The following is a 20231-nucleotide window of genomic DNA, read 5'->3' as shown; positions in this document are numbered from 1 at the left end:
TTGTCGACAGAATCTCAAACTTTGAGGGTCTTTTAGAGATACCTGATCATCCATTTGTGAAATAATTATTGTGTTTACACACGAGTAGCCCATCAGGAGCAGCAGGCTAACACTAAGTCTTTGAGAGCGTGTGAAGGAGTTGGGAGACGGGCAGCTGCGTACGGATATCCACATGTGGTGGTCGGCAAAGTAGTCAGATAGCTTGAGACCCAGCATCTGCAAGAAAAATCCCATACATACCCAGAGTTTCTAAAAATGAAGATAAAAAGCTGTTCTTTTTTGAGCGGTCAGATGTGTTTATGAATTTTTCACCGTAGCAAAGCCGATGCCTTGGTTGCAAACTCGCAGCCTTCTCTCCACCTGGCCATCGCCTTTATTCACAGCCAACCAGCACTCACAAACAAAAAGCCAAGCACGTCCTCCGACTTTCCCCCCATTCACCTGTAAACAACAGGAAACAAACCATCTGGTGGTTGAACTTAAAGTCTGAGCAGACAGGAAACAGCACATTTACAAATGCTGGACTCACCTCAGATACCTCCACTTGTTTGAGGTACCAGGATGGGGAGAGTCCAGAGTTGTCATGCCAGATGTGAACTCCCCTCACTTGGCCCAGACTGACAGCTGCACTGTAGAGACAGAGAGAGAAAACACATTAAAGTAGGAGTTTGTAATGCTGAGTCTTATGATGTATTACTGCAGAGAAAATTAGATCCTAAAACCTTTTAAAACCTAACTGAAGTTAATGTTTGATTTTACCTCAACATAAAGGTGTCTTGAGAGTTACTCCTGAACAAAGTGCATCCTGGGACTTGAAGTTCTTTAGTCTGTGACACCCCGTCTTCACCATTCAGCATGATGTAAACCTGTGCAACAAAGAGACACATTGGTCCTCTAAACTGTCACCAGCTCATAGATACTGCCCAACCTAGGTTTCACAAACTTAAAAAAAAATATATACACCAAGGCAGAACATCTCAAATTCTAAGTTAAGGACAAAATGCTGAAATTTCACCATTTTATTTGGCTTATGTCACAATCCAAAAGAGCTACACTATATTGCCAAAAATATTCACTCACCCATCCAAATAATTGAAATCAGGTGTTCCAATCACTTCCATGGCCACAGGTGTATAAAATCAAGCATCTAGGCATGCAGACTGTTTCTACAAACATTTGTGAAAGAATGGGTCACTCTCAGGAGCTCAGTGAATTTCAGTGCAGTACTGTGATAGGATGCCACCTGTGCAACAAGTCCAGTCATGAAATTTCCTCGCTCCTAAATATTCCACAGTCAACTGTCAGTGGTATTATAACAAAGTGGAAGTGATTGGGAATGACAGCAACCTTAGCCACAAAGTGGTAGGCCACTTAAAATGACGGAGCGGGGTCAGCGGATGCAGAGGTCGCTAACTTTCTGCAGAGTCAATCGCTACATACCTCCAAACTTCACGTGTCCTTTAGATCAGCTCAAGAACAGTTCGTGGAGAGCTTCATGGACTGGGTTTAAAAGGCTGAGCAGCTGCATCCAAGCCATACATAACCAAGTGCAATGCAAAGCGTCAGATGCAGTGGTGTAAAGCACGCCGCCACTGGACTCTATAGCAGTGGAGACGTGTTCTCTGGAGTGACGAATCGCGCTTTTCGGCAATCTGATGGACAAGTCTGGGTGTGTTGCAAGGAGAACAGTACTTGTCTGACTGCATTGTGCCAAGTGTAAAATTTGGGGGAGGGGGGATTATGGTGTGGGGTTGTTTTTCAGGAGCTGGGCTTGGCCCCTTAATTTCAGTGAAAGGGACTCTGAATGCTTCAGCACACCAAGAGATTTTGGCCAATTCCATGCTCCCAACATTGTGGACAGTTTGGGGATGGCCCCTTGCTGTTCCAACATGACTGTGCACCAGTGCACAAAGCAAGGTCCATAAAGACATGGATAAGAGAGTTTGGTGTGTATAACTTGACTGGCCTGCACACAGTCCTGACCTCAACCCAACAGAACACCGTTGGGATGATTTGGGCGGAGACTGAGATCCAGGCCTTCTTGTCCAACATCAGTGTGTGACCTCACAAATGCGATTCTGGAAGAATGGTCAAAAATTCCCATAAACACACACCTAAACCTTGTGGAAAGCCTTCCCAGAAGAGTTGAAGCTGTTATAGCTGGACCGACATCATATTAACCCCTATGGATTAAGAATGGGATGTCACTTAAGCTCATATGCGAGTAAAGGCAGGTGAGCGAATACTTTTGGCAATATAGTGTATTTTACTTTTCAGGGCATTTTTAGACTGCAACACAGAAATATGCACTATCCCTTTATTCCAAGTTGTGAATTTCTCTTTAATTCTGGTAAAGTCAGTGGCTAGTGTTATATAATTCCAGGAAAGATCTCCTTAGCCACATGGCATTTACAACTGCAATGTAAAGGTAGTCATTTTTATCCCTGGAGTAAATCTGTCCATCTGATGAGTCTCACTTCAACAGAAGAACATGTAAATTACAGAGGCTGCACTCTCACCAATTTCATTAACAGGCAAAAATAAGAAACCAATTTTAATGTAATTTATTTACAATTACGGGGTATTTAGATTGCTGAAATAATGGCATCATGGTGCAGATTCTAAAAAACTAAAAAGCTAAGCTTTGTCAGAGTGTCCTTAATCCTTTAAAGTCTGATACCACAAATAATAGCTGGAAAATTCAATTTTTTTGGAACTGAGATGTTTACTCAAGAATCTGACAGAGGAGGGCAGAACTTTCTTCCAAGCTGGGAGCAAGCAGCAACCTCTGGTCCTGAAAAATGAAGTTAATAAGGAAGTGCAAAAAATTGCAATGCAGTGAGTGCCCACTTGAGGCTGGCTACAGAAACACAGGAAGTCCCTTCTGAACACATGTTAAAAAGCAGGTTTTTACACAAGAAATAAACTGGTTAACAGCCTGGTTCAAAAAACCAAACATGTCTCATTAGCTAATGTCTTCATGTGCTCTCACTGTACGGGAGGTTAACTTTTTTGTACCACAATCATTTTGATTATATTTTGGAAAAACCTCACAGTGCACTGATTGGTGCATCTCATTTGATTGACAGACAGCTCGACAGACAGACACTACCTCTAGAAGGACGGCTTTACTGCTGGCTGAGCTGACAGGAAGTCCAGCATAGTGGGTGGGCTGTAAGGTTGATCCAAAGTTGGGTTGAGGAAGTGATTTCAATATGGAGCCCACCAGAGACTGGCTTCAAAAGCTGTTTGAGTCCGCCTATTGTAAGCAGATGGCTGACGTCACACAGCCTTTGTCCAATTCATTCAACAGTCTATGGCTGGGAGTGTTAACTGAACTGGGGGGCGGGGCTAACTCCTCACAAGACATTATGAGGGGAAAATCTGGGAATGGGTTGTTTCAGTACACATTTTCTGAAAGTTGGAGAAAGTGTTGGGGGGTCTTCTGATTCTTGGGGGGATTGTGGACAAGTCAGGGGCACATATTTTTGTTAGAAAAGCCTGAAAAAGTGCATTTTGCATAATATGTGACCTTTTAAAGCATATATGAAAAAACTGAAGAAGGCCTTGTGCTTAAAATGTTTCTGTTCACTGTACTGTGAGTTAAAGAAACAGGTGAAATGTCAGTGTTCTGTCCTCCTTATATTACATTTGGAGATAGCTTTTGTTATAATAGTTGTTATCAGAGATATCGGATACCCTGCCCACAGCAGTTCAGTGACCTGGTTTTTGCGTAAATAAAGGCAGCAGCTTAGTTAGACGTGTCACAGTCCATCTTGCTGTTGAAAGAAGTGGCATTCCAGGATGAGGAGAGCAACAAATTTTGTAGCATTGCTGCTATTTCTGGACTGGGCATGGGCTCAGGTGGAGATCAGAGACAGAGAACAGGTCAGAATCAACCCTGACATTTGGGCTGAGCTGAAAGAGCTGAGAGACATGGCCATAGAGCAAAAGCTGGAGCTAAGGAACAGCAAGAGCAAGATAGAGAAGCTGGAACAAGAAAATACAGGTAATACTAATTATTAATGTCTGTATCATGTTGTGTTTCTAGAAGACAAAGGTATTATAACATCAAATCTGTTAACTATTTAGGCCACAATGACAGTAAAAGTCAGACTGTCAACAGTCTAAATATTGCTACACTTCTCACAGCTACAACACTGTGGAGTAGGGTTTTGAGCAACACATTCAAAAGACCATAAATCATGTGAAACTAATAATAATTGCTGGTAACAACTATCTAATTAAGAATAAATAAAGAAGCTCTGAACAAATTCCCCTGCCAATCGAACCAATTAGCACTTCAATAGCTCCTACAGAGATATAGTGAGAGATATAGGGCTGAGTGAACTGAAAGTCAGTCGCCAAAGAAGATGCTTACAGTAATTAAAGTTCACATATTCACCCCTTTAATACAAGTTTATGTTGGTCTCAGAGGTCCCCAAAACATGCCTGTGAAGTTTGTTGCTGAAAAAACACTGATAGGGAGGGCCAACTGAACCTGGGGGCTGGGCTAATTCCCCACATGGCATCATGAGGGGAAAATCTGAGAACAACTTGTTTCAGCAACATTTTCGAGAGGCATCTGGCTGCAGCCCTCAACGGTGGGGCATGCAGCAGTAGACCTCTACACTGGGGTGATGACAGTTGCAGCTCTAAAACACGACAGAAGAACAAGAAGAGCACAGGAATAAATATCAAAAAAATTTTAAAGCCTTTTTTTTGTTTGTTGGTTTTAACCAAAGTATTTATTTTGGTTTTAACCAAAGTATTTAATCCGTAAGAAAATGATAAGGATTCAAAACGGAGTAACTTTTTCCCCCTGTGAGGATTACAAGACATGAGAAAAACATCTTTATGCAAAAATAAGTGATAATATGCATAAAAATGTGTACTATTTTACCACTAAAGACACAAAACTCTTTTATCCATTAGTTTTTGTTGATTTTTTTGTGAAAATACGTTACCTTCAGTATCAGTTTCCAGTGAAATTCTACCGTTAATTTCGATCCTCAGCTGTTGTCATGGAAATCTGTTTTAACTGCAAGACGGCGATGTTGTTGTTTTTGTGTTTTGCAGTTGAGTCCACTCTATAGTCCACTTTATGCTACTCACTATATAGTGGACAGGGAGTAGGGAATGAGTGTGTGGTTTCGGACAGAGCCGGTAAGTGGCTGTTTCACACAACAGCACAAAATCAAAAATCGAAAATCTATCAAGTCTTGCAATTTTGGCTCTGGTAATATAGCCTTCGTCATCACCCCAGTGAGGAGGTCTGCTGCTGTACGCCCAAGTGTAGAGGTCTGCGGCTGAACGCCCCACCACAGAGGTTTGCAGCCAGATCCTCTTGACATTTTCTGAAAGGTCTGGGGGTGGGGTGGGGGGTCTGATTCTTAGGGGGTTATGGACAGGCCAGGGACACATATTTTTGCTAGAAAAGCCTGAAAAAGTGTATTTTGCAAATTTTATGACATTTAAATCAAACACATCACATAATCTCAAACACACCATCCCCACTGTGAAGCACGGTGGTGTTAGCATCATGCTGTGGGGATGCTTCTCGGCAGCTGGCCTTGAAGGGCTTGCAAAGGTAGAGGGTACAATGAATGTGGGAAACTATAGGAAAATCCTGGAGGACAATCTTATTCAGCCTCCAAGAGAACTACAGCTGGGGAGAAGATTTATTTTCCAGCAAGAGAATGACCTGAAGCATACCGCAAACACTACATAGAGATGGTTTAAAGACAACAAGGTGAATTTGTTGGAGTGGCCGAGTCAAATCCCAGACCTCAATCCAAAAGAGAATTTGTGGCTGGACTTGAAAAGGGCTGTCTGACTGAGACATATCCACACAGACTTAGGCCTTGTCAACACAGAGAGGAAAACGATACATTTCTATTTTGTTTTGAAAATGTTTTCCATAAACACTGGATCATTTCAGGAAATGTCTGTGTAAGCATGAAACCACTGAAAATGACTGAAAAAGCTGTAGTATATATGCCAAGCCTGTAAGTGGTGCTGTAAAGCTGCCACGGAAATGCACCACTAGGAGAGAAGAAGATTACATAGCATGTGTATAAAGCTTTTTCTCTGTGGCGGTAAAGGAGCATCAGATTTAGCTGCAAAAGCCATAATAAGCTCAGTAGCTTCTGCAGCACAAACACAGCCCTGTAACCCACCATTGTTGTTTTGGCTGGACCCATGCATGTGGTTTAAGTGGACTCTGCTATGTATGATGTGATCGTTTCAAGAAAGATGAGGTTGGCTGTCCACATGGAGATGAAATGGTAGTCGTATACAGATTTGTTCACTCTGGAGCCTGGTTTCAAAAAGTAGCATTTATGGCCTCCCAAAACATTGTTTCCATGTGGATGAAACGCAGATATGACAAAAAACTTTTGCATATACTCCTGAATTTATCTCTGTGTGGACGGGGGCCTCAGAGCTGTGATTGAAGCCAAAGGTGACTCTACTAAAAACTGACATGAAAGGGGTGAATATTTATGCAATCATTATTTTACCTTGTATGTTTTATTTGATTGACCTAACTTAGTAGAAGTCTGATTTTAGGCTGACTTTTAAGAAGGTTTATGTAAAAAAAAAAAAAAAAAGTCAATCAAGGTCATGATTAATTTTTAAAACTAAATAAAGGGTAAAACATCCATTGAGTGAATACTTTGCATAGGCACCGTATTGATATACTGGTGCACAGTTCATTATTATTAATCAATTACAAATAATTAATTTAAATAATTGTTTCTTATTGATTGAAAAGAAAATGTTTGATCTATAGCCAGTTATTAAAGTTCCACAATATGTGTAAAGTATAATAGCAGTATTTTTAAGGACTTTGACCATCGTACCAATCTGAAAATGCTTTAAAAGAGATATAACATGTTTTCAGTTTTAAAAGCGTCAGTGAGGACCAGTGAGAGTCAGCTGGACGAACTGAAGAGAAAGAATGCAGGTGAGCTACGAAAACAGTAAAAGTCAAAAATGGATACATGTTTGTAATTTTGTTACAAATTAAAGAAAGGTGCATTTTTTATTTTCTGTTAATGGCATTTCTACATTCCTAGTTTGAAACCAGGTGTCTGAGGAAAACAAATTAAATAATTCCCATAAAGACATATGGCCTTTGAGTAACAAAATACTGTGTTTTAATTTCATCCTAACAGATCTCCTTGCCAGAGTAACAGCAACAGAAAATCAGAACTCAGGTAAGACTGCATTGGTTTAAAAATGTTTTAAAATCTGCCAACCATAAAATAAGTTAAAAAGAACAGTTAAACGTCTTCACAGTTTTAAAGACCAGACTAAGCTCCATTGAGAGTGCAGTTGAGGAACTCCAGAGGGAAAATGCAGGTAAGAAATATCAACTTTTTTATTTTATTGGGGTTATGAGAGGAATTTGTGCAGAGTGGCATAATAATCTATGAAAACTGTTATCAATCTTTCATTGCTGTCATTGACAACATGCTGTGGTCCCTCTAATATTCTCTGCTCTAAGATAAAATCAATATTTTCTTCATGTGAAATCTTTGACATTTGAGCAGACCTTCCAAAGGTGGCCTTCTCAGTTGGTCTTACTGATGTGGGACGGATTGGACCATTCAATACTGAAGTAACACTTAAGTTCACTAAAGTCTTCACCAATATCAACCAGGCCTACAACCCCACTACAGGTATTCTCCTCTGTCAAACAGAAACACTGTTTTATAGAATATTTTTATTATTCTTGATCAAAGATATGTAAAGAATTTGTTGTCAGACTGCTCTATTACTTCTCCTTTTTGATGATGTTGTTTGTTGCTGTTGTGTGTATTGTCAACAGACCATTTTAACATAGCCTCTTACAAATTCTTGAATTTCTTGAAGTGTTTTTTTGTTGTTTTATTTTAGCATCAGGGCTGGACCAAATTTCCTTCAGTAAATTAAGATGATGAGTATAATTTCAGAGATAGCCCATTAAACTCATGCAGCAGTCATGTATATTATACTGCACTGGACATGATATTATAAGGGCTTTCTTCTGTTTTTGTATTTTAAAAGTGGAAGAAGCTGCTTTGATTCCTGACTGAATCGCTTTTTCATTACAGGAATCTTCACAGCTCCTGTCAAAGGAGTCTACTACATCAGATTCAATGCATGGGATGCACGGCAAAATAACGTAATGGGTGTTAAACTGTTTCACAACAGCAAGACAATGACTCATTGCTACGATTCAAATGACCAGTATGACTACGTCAATGTGTCCAATGCATTTGTTCTTCAACTGGAGAAGGGGGATGTAATCTACCTGGTTCTCCGCTCAAACTCCAGCATATGGGATGATACTAATAACCGCACCACTTTTAGTGGATTCCTCCTATTTGTTCTGTGAAATCAGCCATAAAATACTCACAGAAAACGGCATTAAACTACACTACTAAAATACGTGCTGATCAAGATTACTATGCTTTATACCAGTGTTTCCAACCATTTTTTTCTTGGACCCCCCCCCACCAGCACCAGGACCCAAGGGAGAAGAAAAAGAGACACACTGCTGTCAAAAATCAACATCGATTTTAAATGTTTCACTGATAAAACCCTAAAAAAGGCTATGCATGCTTTTCTTATCAAAAAAACTTTGAATAAACTACTTAACTGCTTTATCATGGTTTGAATCAATATTTGCAATCTTATTGGCAGCTTCAGCCCCACACCCCCATATGATCCCGGACACCAGGTCGGGAAGCAATGCTTTATACCATAGTCTTGGTGTTGATTGGCTCTGGAAATTCCAATGGTGTCCATTAACTTCTGATATATGGGCACCTATCGAACTTTTCAAGTAGTTCCAGTCAAAATATCTTTGCACTGTTCCAAATTAATGCGCAGCAGCGGTTAGATGATAGGATAGGATTAATCAGAGTGACCTGAGGTGGTCTTATTTCCTGAGCAGGGAGTACTGCATCACCAGCCTAAGGAGCCTGTGGGCCGCATCAACCATCACCTGACATCAATCTAATGACAGACTCCAGGTTTAAGACCAGTAACGCAAGACCATCTTATCTCCTATTCCAACGTACATCTTGTTTCCAGGATCACCTTAACACTGAGAGGTGAATTTCACAAAAACCCAATTTCCTCCTGTTCTAACTTCTATAAATTATTATCAGATTTAAATACCATAAAACCAAATAAAAGAAGCCATAATTTCTTTGTAAAGCCAAAGGAAACGCTTCTGATAAACCAGCATGATAATATCTGATAAATGACATGTCTCTAACGGAGAATCAGCACCTGCAGAGCGCGGACAGCTCTCTTTCACCTCTGTGACCTAGTAGTGCAGAAGGAGGTACTATTCTGTTTATTCAAACAACTGTTCAGCTAAAATAAAGCTTTCTATTAGATGACTATCCATATTAACAAACAGGTTTATAGTCTGATCACAGATGACTCTCAGTCTCCCTCATTTTCATGCATTTTCACTGATAAATCCGTGCGCTGGGCGGACTAGTTTTTTTGTTCCGATGTGACTTTGTATCTATGGCCCGTCTTATTTACTGGAGTACTGAACAAAGTTCATATTCCCTGTGAACATTATGGAATTGGAATGACTATTCCAGTTGTTAGTCAAGCCCTCAAGCACTGCTAGGGAAAAGGAATTTTTGCTTGAGTACAACATGCTATTTTGATTGCAAAACGTATGAAATGATAAATTAGTGGTTTATTTATTCTTTTCTTTGGGACGTGACCATCGTATAGGCAGGTTAATGCCCCTCAAGGTGTCCAGTTGTCAGGAATTAATGGACTTCGTGGAGGCAACTATCCTCCGTCAGGCCTCCACTTCGTCCATTAATCCCTGATACTTGGATACCTCGTTGGGCATTAACCCTTACATGTTTTTGTGTTTCGCATAGATTGATAAGAGAATCATTTACTAGCAGTATTTAAAAAACCCCAAAAGGTTTAAAACTCAGATTTCATTCTGGTTTAGTTTTTAATTCGACCAACTGAAGGGATAAACAATAAAGCTTACCTTTGCGCTCATATAGGCTGCAGAGCAGGGCCCAGTGTGGACTGTAACAGTGTAAAGGTATGGGTCAGACGGGGAGTTGTCAGAGAGGTAGTGGACTCCTTGGTTAGCCTTGGAAACCACATCAGCTCGCTTACACATCACCATCGCAGGGATATACAAGCACACACAAAGAACCAGCACACAGAGCACTGTCAGATCAGCGGTCACACTAAGGAGACAGGAGAGAAAGGTGGATGTAAGATTTGTATCTTTTCATGTTTTTTCAAAGTAAAAGCCTGACTGCAGACTGACCCCCAGAGGGGCAAATATCTTTTGATATGTCAGGTCAACAGAAAATAAACTTTTCTTAGATTTATGCATCTTTGCATGCATCAATAAATTATGAAAATGTTATACTTGACCACGCAATCAAGAAGAAAAGGTCCAAACTTACTTCAACAGTTTAATCAACAGAAATATTTTTATTTTCCCTGGTTATCTATATAATTGAGGTCTTAAATTGACGAGGTCACCTCACAAACTGGTCCAGGCTGCCTGTGTCATGGCTGCTCTGGATCTGCCCCTGCACCACAGTCACCGGCCTCAACTGCTGACAACTGAGACGAACCACAACAAGCATAAAAACAGTCATTAATGTGAATCTGCAGCAAACTCAAAGTCATAGCGTACACTTGTGTTCCTCTCTCTGAAGGTCATATGTCCTCACGCCCACGCTCTCCTTACCTACAGTTGACTGCAGCAGCGGTGTCTACTTGTTGTGTCATGCAGCCGTATTGTGTCCAGGCCCCCTGGTGGTCATCCCAGGATAAACACAAGCTGCTCTCCACAGTCACACTGTAGCTGACCCGCTCGCTGGTGTGCTTGTGTCTGGCTGTGTTCTGAAAATCAGCGTTCAGCAGGGCCAGGTGACCAACTCCTGCAGCTAGACAGTCATATGATATGAGCAATGAGCACAGATTTTCTAACAAAATTAGAAATTTCTCTAAGCATTTTTATTCTGGGGCTATTAGTCCATAGCTGTCCACCAGCGCTGAAATCAAGAGGGAAACTTACAGTGAGTGAGATAAACGAGATATACCTTCGCAGTGTTGGAACAGCTTTAATTCAAAACCAGCTTAGGTTTAACTGCCGTGATATGTGGCCCTCTAAACAGGCCTGCCCTCATAGTTGACTAGGCCTCTCAGACAGGGCTCTCTCCAGTAGTGATTTATTGATTAGTTTTCCATGCATTCTTTTTGCTACTTTTAACTAGTTTTTGTTGGGGTTTTTTTGCCCATTTTTGGTACTTTTCTGCCACTTTACTCCAGTTTCTTTCTCTTCTTTTTGCTACTTTTATCCCAATTTTGCAACTTTAACCAATTTTTGCCACTTTCTTTCCATTTTTACCACTTTTAAAAAACTATTTTTTCCTCTCCTTTTTCGCCCTTTCATACCATCTTTGTCTATTTTATGCCATTATTTCCCCATTTTTGCCACAATTTCGCCACTTTTTGCCTGTTTTTTGCCACTTCATTTTTTAGGCACTTTTATCTAACTTTTGCTGCTTTCGTCCATTTTTGCCACTATTTTGCCACTTTTCCCCTGTTTTTGCCATCTTTTTTCAGGCACTTTATCCCATTTTTGACACTTTTCATCCATATTTTTACCACTTTCTACCCGTTTTTACTGCTCTATGGCCATTTTTCCAACTTTTGAGTTACTTTGGCAATTTTTCACAATTATGTGATTGTTTTCTATTGAAGTTGCTAAAGTTTTCTCAGCTTTTTTCTGTTATGCTGACATCTGTGTACATTATGGCCTCGCTATGAAGTCTGACATTACTTAATGGTTTAGTTCTGCGTGCCCATCTGCACTGCCAACATCACCATAAAAGTGTAATTGTGTTTTAAGAAAAGGGGGTTTATATTTTCAAAAAGGCTATATTGCACAAAAGCATAAATAAATTGTCATTTTTTTGTTGCTTTGGTGGGAGTGGTTATTATTCAGGTTAAAAATTAAAATAACTGTATCACGGCTTCGCTTTACAATGGACCATGATTTTGCTGACCTCTATGGGCTCCTAATTTGATAGGGCCCTCCTTTATCCCCCCTTACTGGCAGCCTTGCCTCTAAGTGTCCCTTTAGTAAAGAAATGACAAAGTGTCTTCCAGGGGGCCCTCTCACTGGATAAAACGTGATAGTGCCCTCTCCCATCAAACAAATGGGAGTCAAAGATCAACTACCATTTGTAAAATCTACTGAACAATCATGGTACTATCTTACACAAACAACACATTTACTGTATTTACATGTATTTAATTGCATAATATCTTGTCATGACATTCACTGAATGAACTATTTTGAATAAATCATTGGCTTTTTTTAATACACTCAAAGAGATAACATATTTTTTCACCTTTCAGGTAGGATGGAGGAAGAGTAATATGTATAGTGTTGCTCTCCCAGTGATGAATCTTTAGCAGATGGTGCATGCTGGGAGCTGGCCGTTCAAACATTCTGCAAACACAAGGACTCTTTGCTTGTTATGTCAAGATTTTTTTCTTTTACAACAAACTCATTTCAGACAGATCACCTTAATTTCTGTTCAGCCTTTCAGACGTCATTGACTTCAGTATAATGGCCTCAGTCCATGCCTTGATATTCCACAGGAGTCAGTTCTCAGACCATTACTTTTTTAACTTTTACATGCTCCCACTCCAAAAAAGTCATTAACAAATATAATTTATCCTACCATCCATTTGCTGATAACACACCGGTGTACATTTATATTTCTTCTGGTGATTTCAGTTGAATAAATAAACATCCACATTGCATGCAGCATATCAACAGCTGGCTGTAAAAAAAATCCTTAACTGAACTCAGACAAAACTGAAATATTAATTGTTGGCCCTAAAAATCAAAGACCACAACCGCTGCTGCATCTGGATTCAATGTATTTGAATTTAGAGAGCACGTCAGAAATCTTAGCCTCATTTTGAACTCAGAACCTTACTTTAAAAACCATATCTTGTATCACCAAAATAGCATTCTATCATTTGAAAAACATATCCAAACTTAGATCATTCATCGCCCATAATGATGCAGAAAATTTCATCCATGCATTTGTGTCCAAAGGGTTAGATTACTGCAATGCACTATGCTTTTGATCATGTCACTCCGGTCCAAAGAACACCCCCATTGGCTCCCCATGTAATATTGAAACACTTTCAAAATCCTCCAACTGGTCCATGGAGCTCTCAGTGGTTCAGCCCAACCCTACCCCTCAGGTTGCCAGAATCAGATCGAAGGCTAGTGGGCAAACTCCCTGCAAGTCCTGAGCTCTATCTATCTACTACTGTTCCTAAACTATTAACCTATCTACTCGCTAAAGTATATGGATTATTTCTGTTTTGTTTGCTTGCTTTTACCTGAAGAGCAGCATGATGGGAAATGCCTTGTTAAGTGATGGTGTGAACACCACACTCAGCTGGATGACCTGTTGCAAGTGCTCCTGGGTAATGTTGAAGCTGTGATAGTTGATTTGGCTCCTGAGGAGGATGTGTTCACTCACATAGTTCTTCTGCAGAAGAGATGTTATCATAAATATTAATAAAAGTATTTTCCACAAACATTGTGCCCTACTGCATTAATATGGGGTAAAGCTGCTGGAAACAAGAGGAAGAAGTAACGTACTGTCCTCTGTGGAAGCTGCAGCTCGATGTTTATTGGCTGAATGAGAGAGTGAAAATGCATCTTTCTCTTTGAGTTGCACCGGTATAAACTCAGATCCACCACTGGTCCACTCATCTGCAAAACACAAGAGGATAATAAAAGTAATGTCTTTGCCATTTAGGTGTAATCCTGTCATGCCAGTCTTACCTTTCCAGGGTGGTAAGCCCAGGTGTAAGGGCTATGGGTGAGCTCAGTCAGCATACTAAGCACACAGTGTCTCCCAGTCTCTCTACCGTGCACAAACAGACGCTGTATCAGAGAGGAGGGCAGGTAAACAGTGCTTGAGCTGCTGATGATGACTGAGGAGGTTTGAGTTTGGTTTCTGGCATATAAGACAATAAAACCAGTGCTGACTCTGTGCTCGCGGGCCTCATGAAACAAGAGGTACCTCTAAAAAAGACGAGGATTAATGGCAGAGAGATACATGGGGGAACATTTATGATAACATGTGGGCTTATAAGTGTTTCTCACCATCATGAGCTCTGCAGCAGTCTGCAGAATCTCAGCTACAAGCTGTATGAACTGCCTTGTTGAAATGGATCCAAATTTTTCTTTATAATCACCAGTGGAAGAGTGTGCTATGCAGGCATTAGAGAGAGCATTTCTAATGTTCTCATCATGTGAGTCTGATCCAAAAGCCTGATTAGTGTCACCACGGTTGAACTTTTCTGATGGGAAGTTGTTGCCGTTCACAGCAGCTTGCAGGCTGTAGGAGAGCAGGGCCACCAGGGTGTTTAGGGTCTCTTGGGCCAGATGGTACGAGCCTTGAGCTCTTGACTTTGATAGCCTCTCTGAGACGGCCTGAACATGATCTATAACCCTCCTTGCACTCGTTAGTGAAACCTTCACAAAAAAAAAGTAAGAAGAAAAGAAGAAAAACTTTTCATCCCATACTCTGGATTAATAAATGTTCATGAAAGGAGGTGATGATTGACTCACCTGATGCGTGAAACGTAAAAGACTTTGAAGAATGCAGATGTTGTCTTCCATTGCAGCCTAGGATTAAAGGACACGTCATTAAAAGGATGTTAAAGGCAGAGGAAGTAGTTGGAATACAATTCTCTAGTGAAATAAAATTAGTCTTTCAGGGTGTACCTCTTCAGTGCTTTCTAGCTCACATAGCGCACATATGAGCAGACTGCGCATGCGTCTCTGAGCATAGATGTTTGCCTCAGCGTCCTGACTGAGTCTGTTCAGGATGTTGGTGAGGAGACTGATGTAGTTTTGAATCTCTTTCCTGTTACCAAGCTGCACTAGGGCTGACAGGTTCCTCAGACATGTTTCAGAGCTGAGAGAGAGAGATAATGATTACACAATGCCCTCTGTAAATACAAGATAACTAATTCAAATATACCACACCTAACATCAACAAAACCATCTTCTGAAAGTGTGTCCTATTCAGACTGTTAACCACAATTTCCAACTACTGAAATGTTTCCTCGAACTCTCCCATTACAAATGGAGGTCACATAAGTCACCTGTGCATACCTGCAGCTGATCATACTGAGGAGGAGTGCGAAAGTCGAGGTTCCCTCCCATTTAATGTAGAGATACATCTAATATTGAATAAACAGTTTTTATACAGTTGATGCTGTGGATGTTATTCAGCGCTCTATAAATTTGGGATCATACACATCCACAACATCCTTCCACACACAGATCAGCTGTTGCAGCCTAACCACTGCATGTCATACGACATGTTTCAAATTGTAAAGTTGAAATTTACCAAAAAAAAGAGAAGCATTTTTTAAAACCTATGTGCCAAAACTTTGTTAGCAATCTCCTCCGCTGCCTCTGTTATTTTTTGGATCACAAAAAGCCGCGCAGACCATACAAAAACTCAGTTCCCACCCTAAATTACAGAGATTCTGATTCGCACGGGATTAGAATTACCTGTGGACTTATGTATGCACTGAACTATGGTAGATAATTTCCAACAGATGTTTTGCACGATTAACACAAATTGCAAGAGGTCCGCAGGTTATAGTAGTCCTGTGTGAATAGGGAAATCTAGCAGACAATCTGCCTCCTCTCTCTCTAAACTGCAAAGACATGCTCTGCAGTGTAGATAGACAGAGGGAAAAAGTCTCCTGTTAGCTCTTTACCATGAATGTTTAGAATATGGCACAACAGATTAATGAGTGAGACTTGATTAAACAGGAAATGTGCAGGTGAAAGAGTGAGATTTGACATGAAGAGAGGTATGTCGATATGAGAACTCAACTGATAACCCCTTTGTTGACTCAATCACAGGTATACTGTCAATTTTCTAAAATTAATTAATTAATTAAGTAATTAAAAACAGGTTAGCTCTTCAAAAGTATCTTTCTTAAAATCAGTATTGAAGGGGGAGTGGGGATATGGTGATTCTTACAATTCCAGATCAGGATCAAAAGGAGAAGAGGAAGCATTGCCTCTGAAGAAACTCGGCTGTACTTGGACGCTTACAGGACAGGGTTTGGTGGCCGGCCCACCAGTGCTGCTTCTGATCACTGTGTAAATGGTTACTAAGGGGACAAAAGAAAGCCTTCACTCAGGTAAATTGTCTTTTGAAGCCTGACTGTGCTCTTGTAAAGTTGTAATGTTTGTGAGGTTATTCACCTTTGTAGTCATCATCGGGATCACCAGAAGGAAGGCTGAAGTAGTACTGGAAGTCTCTGCCATGATACAGCGTCCTGGGAGCTCTGTCTCCTACACTGATGCTGTACTCATACACCAAGTCCTTTAGCACACAAAACATGTGAGGCTTAATGTGCAACAAGTGGTGTAAAGTGTGAATAGGCCACATACAATGTGCAAGAATTGCTAAGTATGAACATTTTAAATGTATAATGCAACCATATTTTGATAATTGCAACACTCTTTGGTCACAATCTGTGATTGTTTTTAATATGTTACACACAAAACCTATAACTTTACTTGTTTATGGTAAAGAAAATATGGACACATTATAATAGAGTCATAGTGCTTATTTCTGTGAAACATGAATCAGAGTTATTCTCTCCCTCTTACAAAACCACATGGTTCTGGCACAATAGCAAGATTTCAGTTTATTAAAGGTCATATATTATGCAAAATATACTTTTTCAGGCTTTTCTAACAAAAATATGTGGCCTGTTCACAATCACCCCAAGAGTCAGGAAGCCTTGCAGTCGTACATAAACCTACTATTTGGTTGCCCAATCCAATGCTCACAAGCAGAAATGGTTGCATTAGGCCCAGAAATACATGAAGACTCATTTCCAAACAGTCTTGTTGACTGATGAGTGCTGTGCAACCCTAGAAGTTCAATGGATGCAAGAATAGTGAAGGTGATATCAAAGAAGGGCTCCTATGTTAACATGTAACTTGTCCTGTTAAGATGTTTTTGATTGAAATAGCTTTTGATTTCAGTAAATATGACCTCCTAATGCTGTAAATTCAAAAAATTAGCATTTTCAGTTCTTTACAACCTATAAAATGTTTTAAAACTCAGTCGTGCTTAATAATGTGGAACAGTGCATTTTGAGGTTTTTATTTTTTTTTAAATAACAGTTATCATTATTAAGTTTGTTCAAAACATTTGAATTATGCTCTAACGGCTGATGACTTGAAAAACACTCTGACTGTCATTTGCATTAATATTTAGGAAAGTAAGAGAAAAATGTCATTTGCTTAATAATGTGGAAAGCTGTGTAATCCAGCTCTGAGCTTTAACGATGGTATTGTACTTTTGTGGGGTATTTTAACTCATAATCACGAGTTGTTCTTTAAATATAGGACTATGAGCTCAGGTAAACTGCACAAGGGTTGCCTGGGTTTTTGCTTAATCTGCAGAGTTTTCCCAGAATGCTTTAGGACATAAGACATACTTTTGCACCATGCAAGAAGTCATTCAGTCAGTTAGTCCTGCCTAAACTAAAAAATTATAAGGAAGATGTACTGAACACTCTGGACGTGCACCTTCTTGATCCAGCACATCTTTCAGTCTTTCACTGTAAGACTGAACAGTTAAGGGTTGATACAAAAAAATGTGTCGTGTTAATTTAGAAATCCAAAACCGCTATTTAAATTCTATTTTTCTACGTTGATAGAACTGATTCCTAGTTTTGAGTAAACAGTACTCAGTCATTGAAACTATCCTTGTTATTGTACTCAAAATTTTTGGCAATCATACCTTCTTTCTCAGAATGCTTCTGGGCATGACACTTTTGCTCCATGAGTGAAGTTACTGAGTCAGCTAGAGAAGTCCTACTTTTTTTATATATATATTGATATAAGTCATGTTCTTTAGTTGCAATCATCTCCACGTACGGCATTCACGTGTTTCACACTAGAACATGCATTTTCTTAGTTTTATACAGTGTATTCACTTCAGGATTACTAGCAGGCTAACCAGCTAGCGCTATAAAACGACTGCTACAAATTAACAGAAATATTTACTTAAGTTTTAATCATTTATCTTCAAAAACTCTATAAAACTGTAGATTATAATATATAAAATGCATCACACTCACAGATGGATTAATCTGATTTTTTTAATCTAATTATTTCAATTTTTTATCACATTAAATTCAACTGTCAATCTATTCCACTTATATTGTTGTTATGACTTCAATTATCATGATTATTGTCAGATACTCATTGTTCCATTTAGCACTTATATGTATTGTTAAGTATTTTGTTACCGGCGGGCTGCAAACTATCTTTTTCAGTGCTATTTTTCTAGTACTCCACAGGAAGGGTAAGGCAGCGTTGAGTTGGCGGTGCCCAACATTGGGCACTGCCTACATTGAGCTCCGCTTTGGGCACCGCCCCCCATTTAGATTGATAGACCTTTATTGTCCCCAAGGGGATATTCGTTCTTACAGGCACTGTCAAGTACATAAAATACACACATCATAGACAACTGGACACAGGACAATAGGACAACACACATGCTGGTGAGGGATGGGTGGGTACAGATTACAGATGGTTGAGAGCAGCGATTGCAGAAGGGACAATGCTTTTACTGAAGCAAGCCCATTTCTACCTCAGAGTCCTGTACCTCCGGCCAGAGGGCACACTACAGTGAGGGGCTTCTCTGCACCTTTCAGGTATTTTTAGTCACTAAGTTGGCCAACCTTGAGAGGCATAAATGTTCAGATTAAAGTTTGTGAAAAAAGGTGAAATTTTCAGTCAAAATAAATACATAAACATGTTTTGAGTTTGATTTTAACAGAATTTTTAAGTGTGGGAAAGTTTTCTACAGTGTAATTTAACTTAAAACAAGTTGAGTAAAGCTAACTAAAATGTAGGAGTAAAACTGAGCTGATATAACTTGAAGGGAAATACATTTGACTTAAAGGAACTGTGTTAAAAGAAATTGTTCATTTGAGTTAGAAGACTTAATTCAATTGTGTGTTACCGCCTAAATCATGTTTCTTTAACTTTATCCAACAGTTCTCTTTTTACAGTCTAAAGTTAACAAACATAAAAACAAGCATTCAAGTGCATCTGTCCCCTTCCCTGTATTTCAAAAACTTGCTCACAAAGAAAGCAGCTTGCTAGTATCAGATTTTCAGAGTTTGCTTTTTTTAGTTCTCATGCTGCTTTGAGTTGTCCACAAGGGGTCAGTATAATGTTTTTTTTTTTTTTTTTTTGAGATTTCAGTAAGAAATGCCTTGGGTATATGTTTGTAGTTTATTAACATGGCATATTAGACTAATAATAATAAGAAAGTAAATTAATAAATAATAGTTTTGTGTGATTCAACATTTTTGCTGCATTCAGGTCTGGCATATATATTTTTTACTCAACCAGTCACTATTGAAACAGTGACTACTGGTACGTTATGTCTTTTGTAAATGTTTCTATTTAAATAAACATTCAATTAGCACTTTAAATAGTATTGTCATGTATTGAGTTGATTTGTGATAAATTAAAATTTAAGTTGACTGAAGTTGACCCTTATTATAGCCATCTTATTATAATATTTATTCACCAAACAAACAAATGCAGACGTAAAAAAAAAGGCATATTAATATAACTTAACTTACGGTGTAGTAACATCTTTTGATATACCTTACATACATAAACTATCAGATTGGGATTTTGTTGTAGCTCCCGTGAAGAAAAATGCACCAGCCGCCACTGTTGTACAGTACAATATAAAGCAACTGGATTTTTTTAAATCACTTTTCATGACATCCAGACCAGCTTCAATTTCAGCTCATTTTTCTCTTACCTAGTTGACCCCCTAGGTCCCCACTCTCCAGGACAGGAAAATAAAGCTCCCAGTCAGTAGAGGAGTCAGAGTCTATTTGCATTTCACTGATAACGTCACTCTGGCCTAAGTGGTCTAGATATTGGACGCTGCTGTTGTCAAGGGCAAGAGTCTGGTATTCAGTGGAGGAGGACAAAGGCTCTGGAGGGTCCAGATCCCTAACAGGGTGAAAAAAGGGCTCCTCTCCTGGACAGAAAACGGATAAGCTGTTACATAATTTATCAACTTTTCCTTTTACTCTGACTTCTATGT

The 20231-nt window shown here is 39.4% G+C and overlaps 2 protein-coding genes across 2 annotated transcripts in view; one reads left to right on the top strand and one right to left on the bottom strand.

Annotated features, from left to right (window-relative positions):
• The window catches only part of LOC121527674 (polycystic kidney disease 1 like 1), a 48656-nt gene that overhangs the window by 14787 nt on the left and 13638 nt on the right, over positions 1-20231 (bottom strand). Inside the window, 18 exon segments of the mRNA XM_041814701.1 lie at positions 43-216; positions 313-441; positions 530-629; positions 760-866; positions 10025-10232; positions 10537-10620; positions 10748-10946; positions 12420-12520; positions 13432-13580; positions 13697-13810; positions 13883-14125; positions 14207-14578; positions 14675-14731; positions 14831-15023; positions 16110-16242; positions 16337-16457; positions 18506-18588; positions 19941-20165. Of these exon segments, the coding sequence (XP_041670635.1) occupies positions 43-216; positions 313-441; positions 530-629; positions 760-866; positions 10025-10232; positions 10537-10620; positions 10748-10946; positions 12420-12520; positions 13432-13580; positions 13697-13810; positions 13883-14125; positions 14207-14578; positions 14675-14731; positions 14831-15023; positions 16110-16242; positions 16337-16457; positions 18506-18588; positions 19941-20165 (2792 nt within the window).
• Positions 3785-8644, top strand: LOC121527446. The gene is made up of 6 exons (XM_041814405.1): positions 3785-4009; positions 6905-6967; positions 7179-7220; positions 7303-7365; positions 7557-7685; positions 8100-8644. The coding sequence occupies exons 1-6, from the start codon at positions 3805-3807 to the stop codon at positions 8381-8383; spliced, it is 786 nt and encodes a 261-aa protein (XP_041670339.1). The 5' UTR covers positions 3785-3804; the 3' UTR covers positions 8384-8644.

Source organism: Cheilinus undulatus, linkage group 19, assembly GCF_018320785.1.
Source record: "Cheilinus undulatus linkage group 19, ASM1832078v1, whole genome shotgun sequence".
Lineage (NCBI taxonomy): Eukaryota > Metazoa > Chordata > Actinopteri > Labriformes > Labridae > Cheilinus > Cheilinus undulatus.
Note: the sequence above shows the minus strand (reverse complement) of the source record. Positions and strands in the feature narration are given on the sequence as shown.

What these genes read in the sequence shown, in the direction of transcription:
- LOC121527446 (XM_041814405.1), top strand. Translation starts at nt 3,805, where the DNA reads ATGAGGAGAGCAACAAATTTTGTAGCATTGCTGCTATTTCTGGACTGG. An exon ending in GCTGGAACAAGAAAATACAG is followed by an intron (nt 4,010 to 6,904) that starts GTAATACTAATT and finishes ACATGTTTTCAG; the next exon opens with TTTTAAAAGCGTCAGTGAGG. An exon ending in AACAGAAAATCAGAACTCAG is followed by an intron (nt 7,221 to 7,302) that starts GTAAGACTGCAT and finishes ACGTCTTCACAG; the next exon opens with TTTTAAAGACCAGACTAAGC.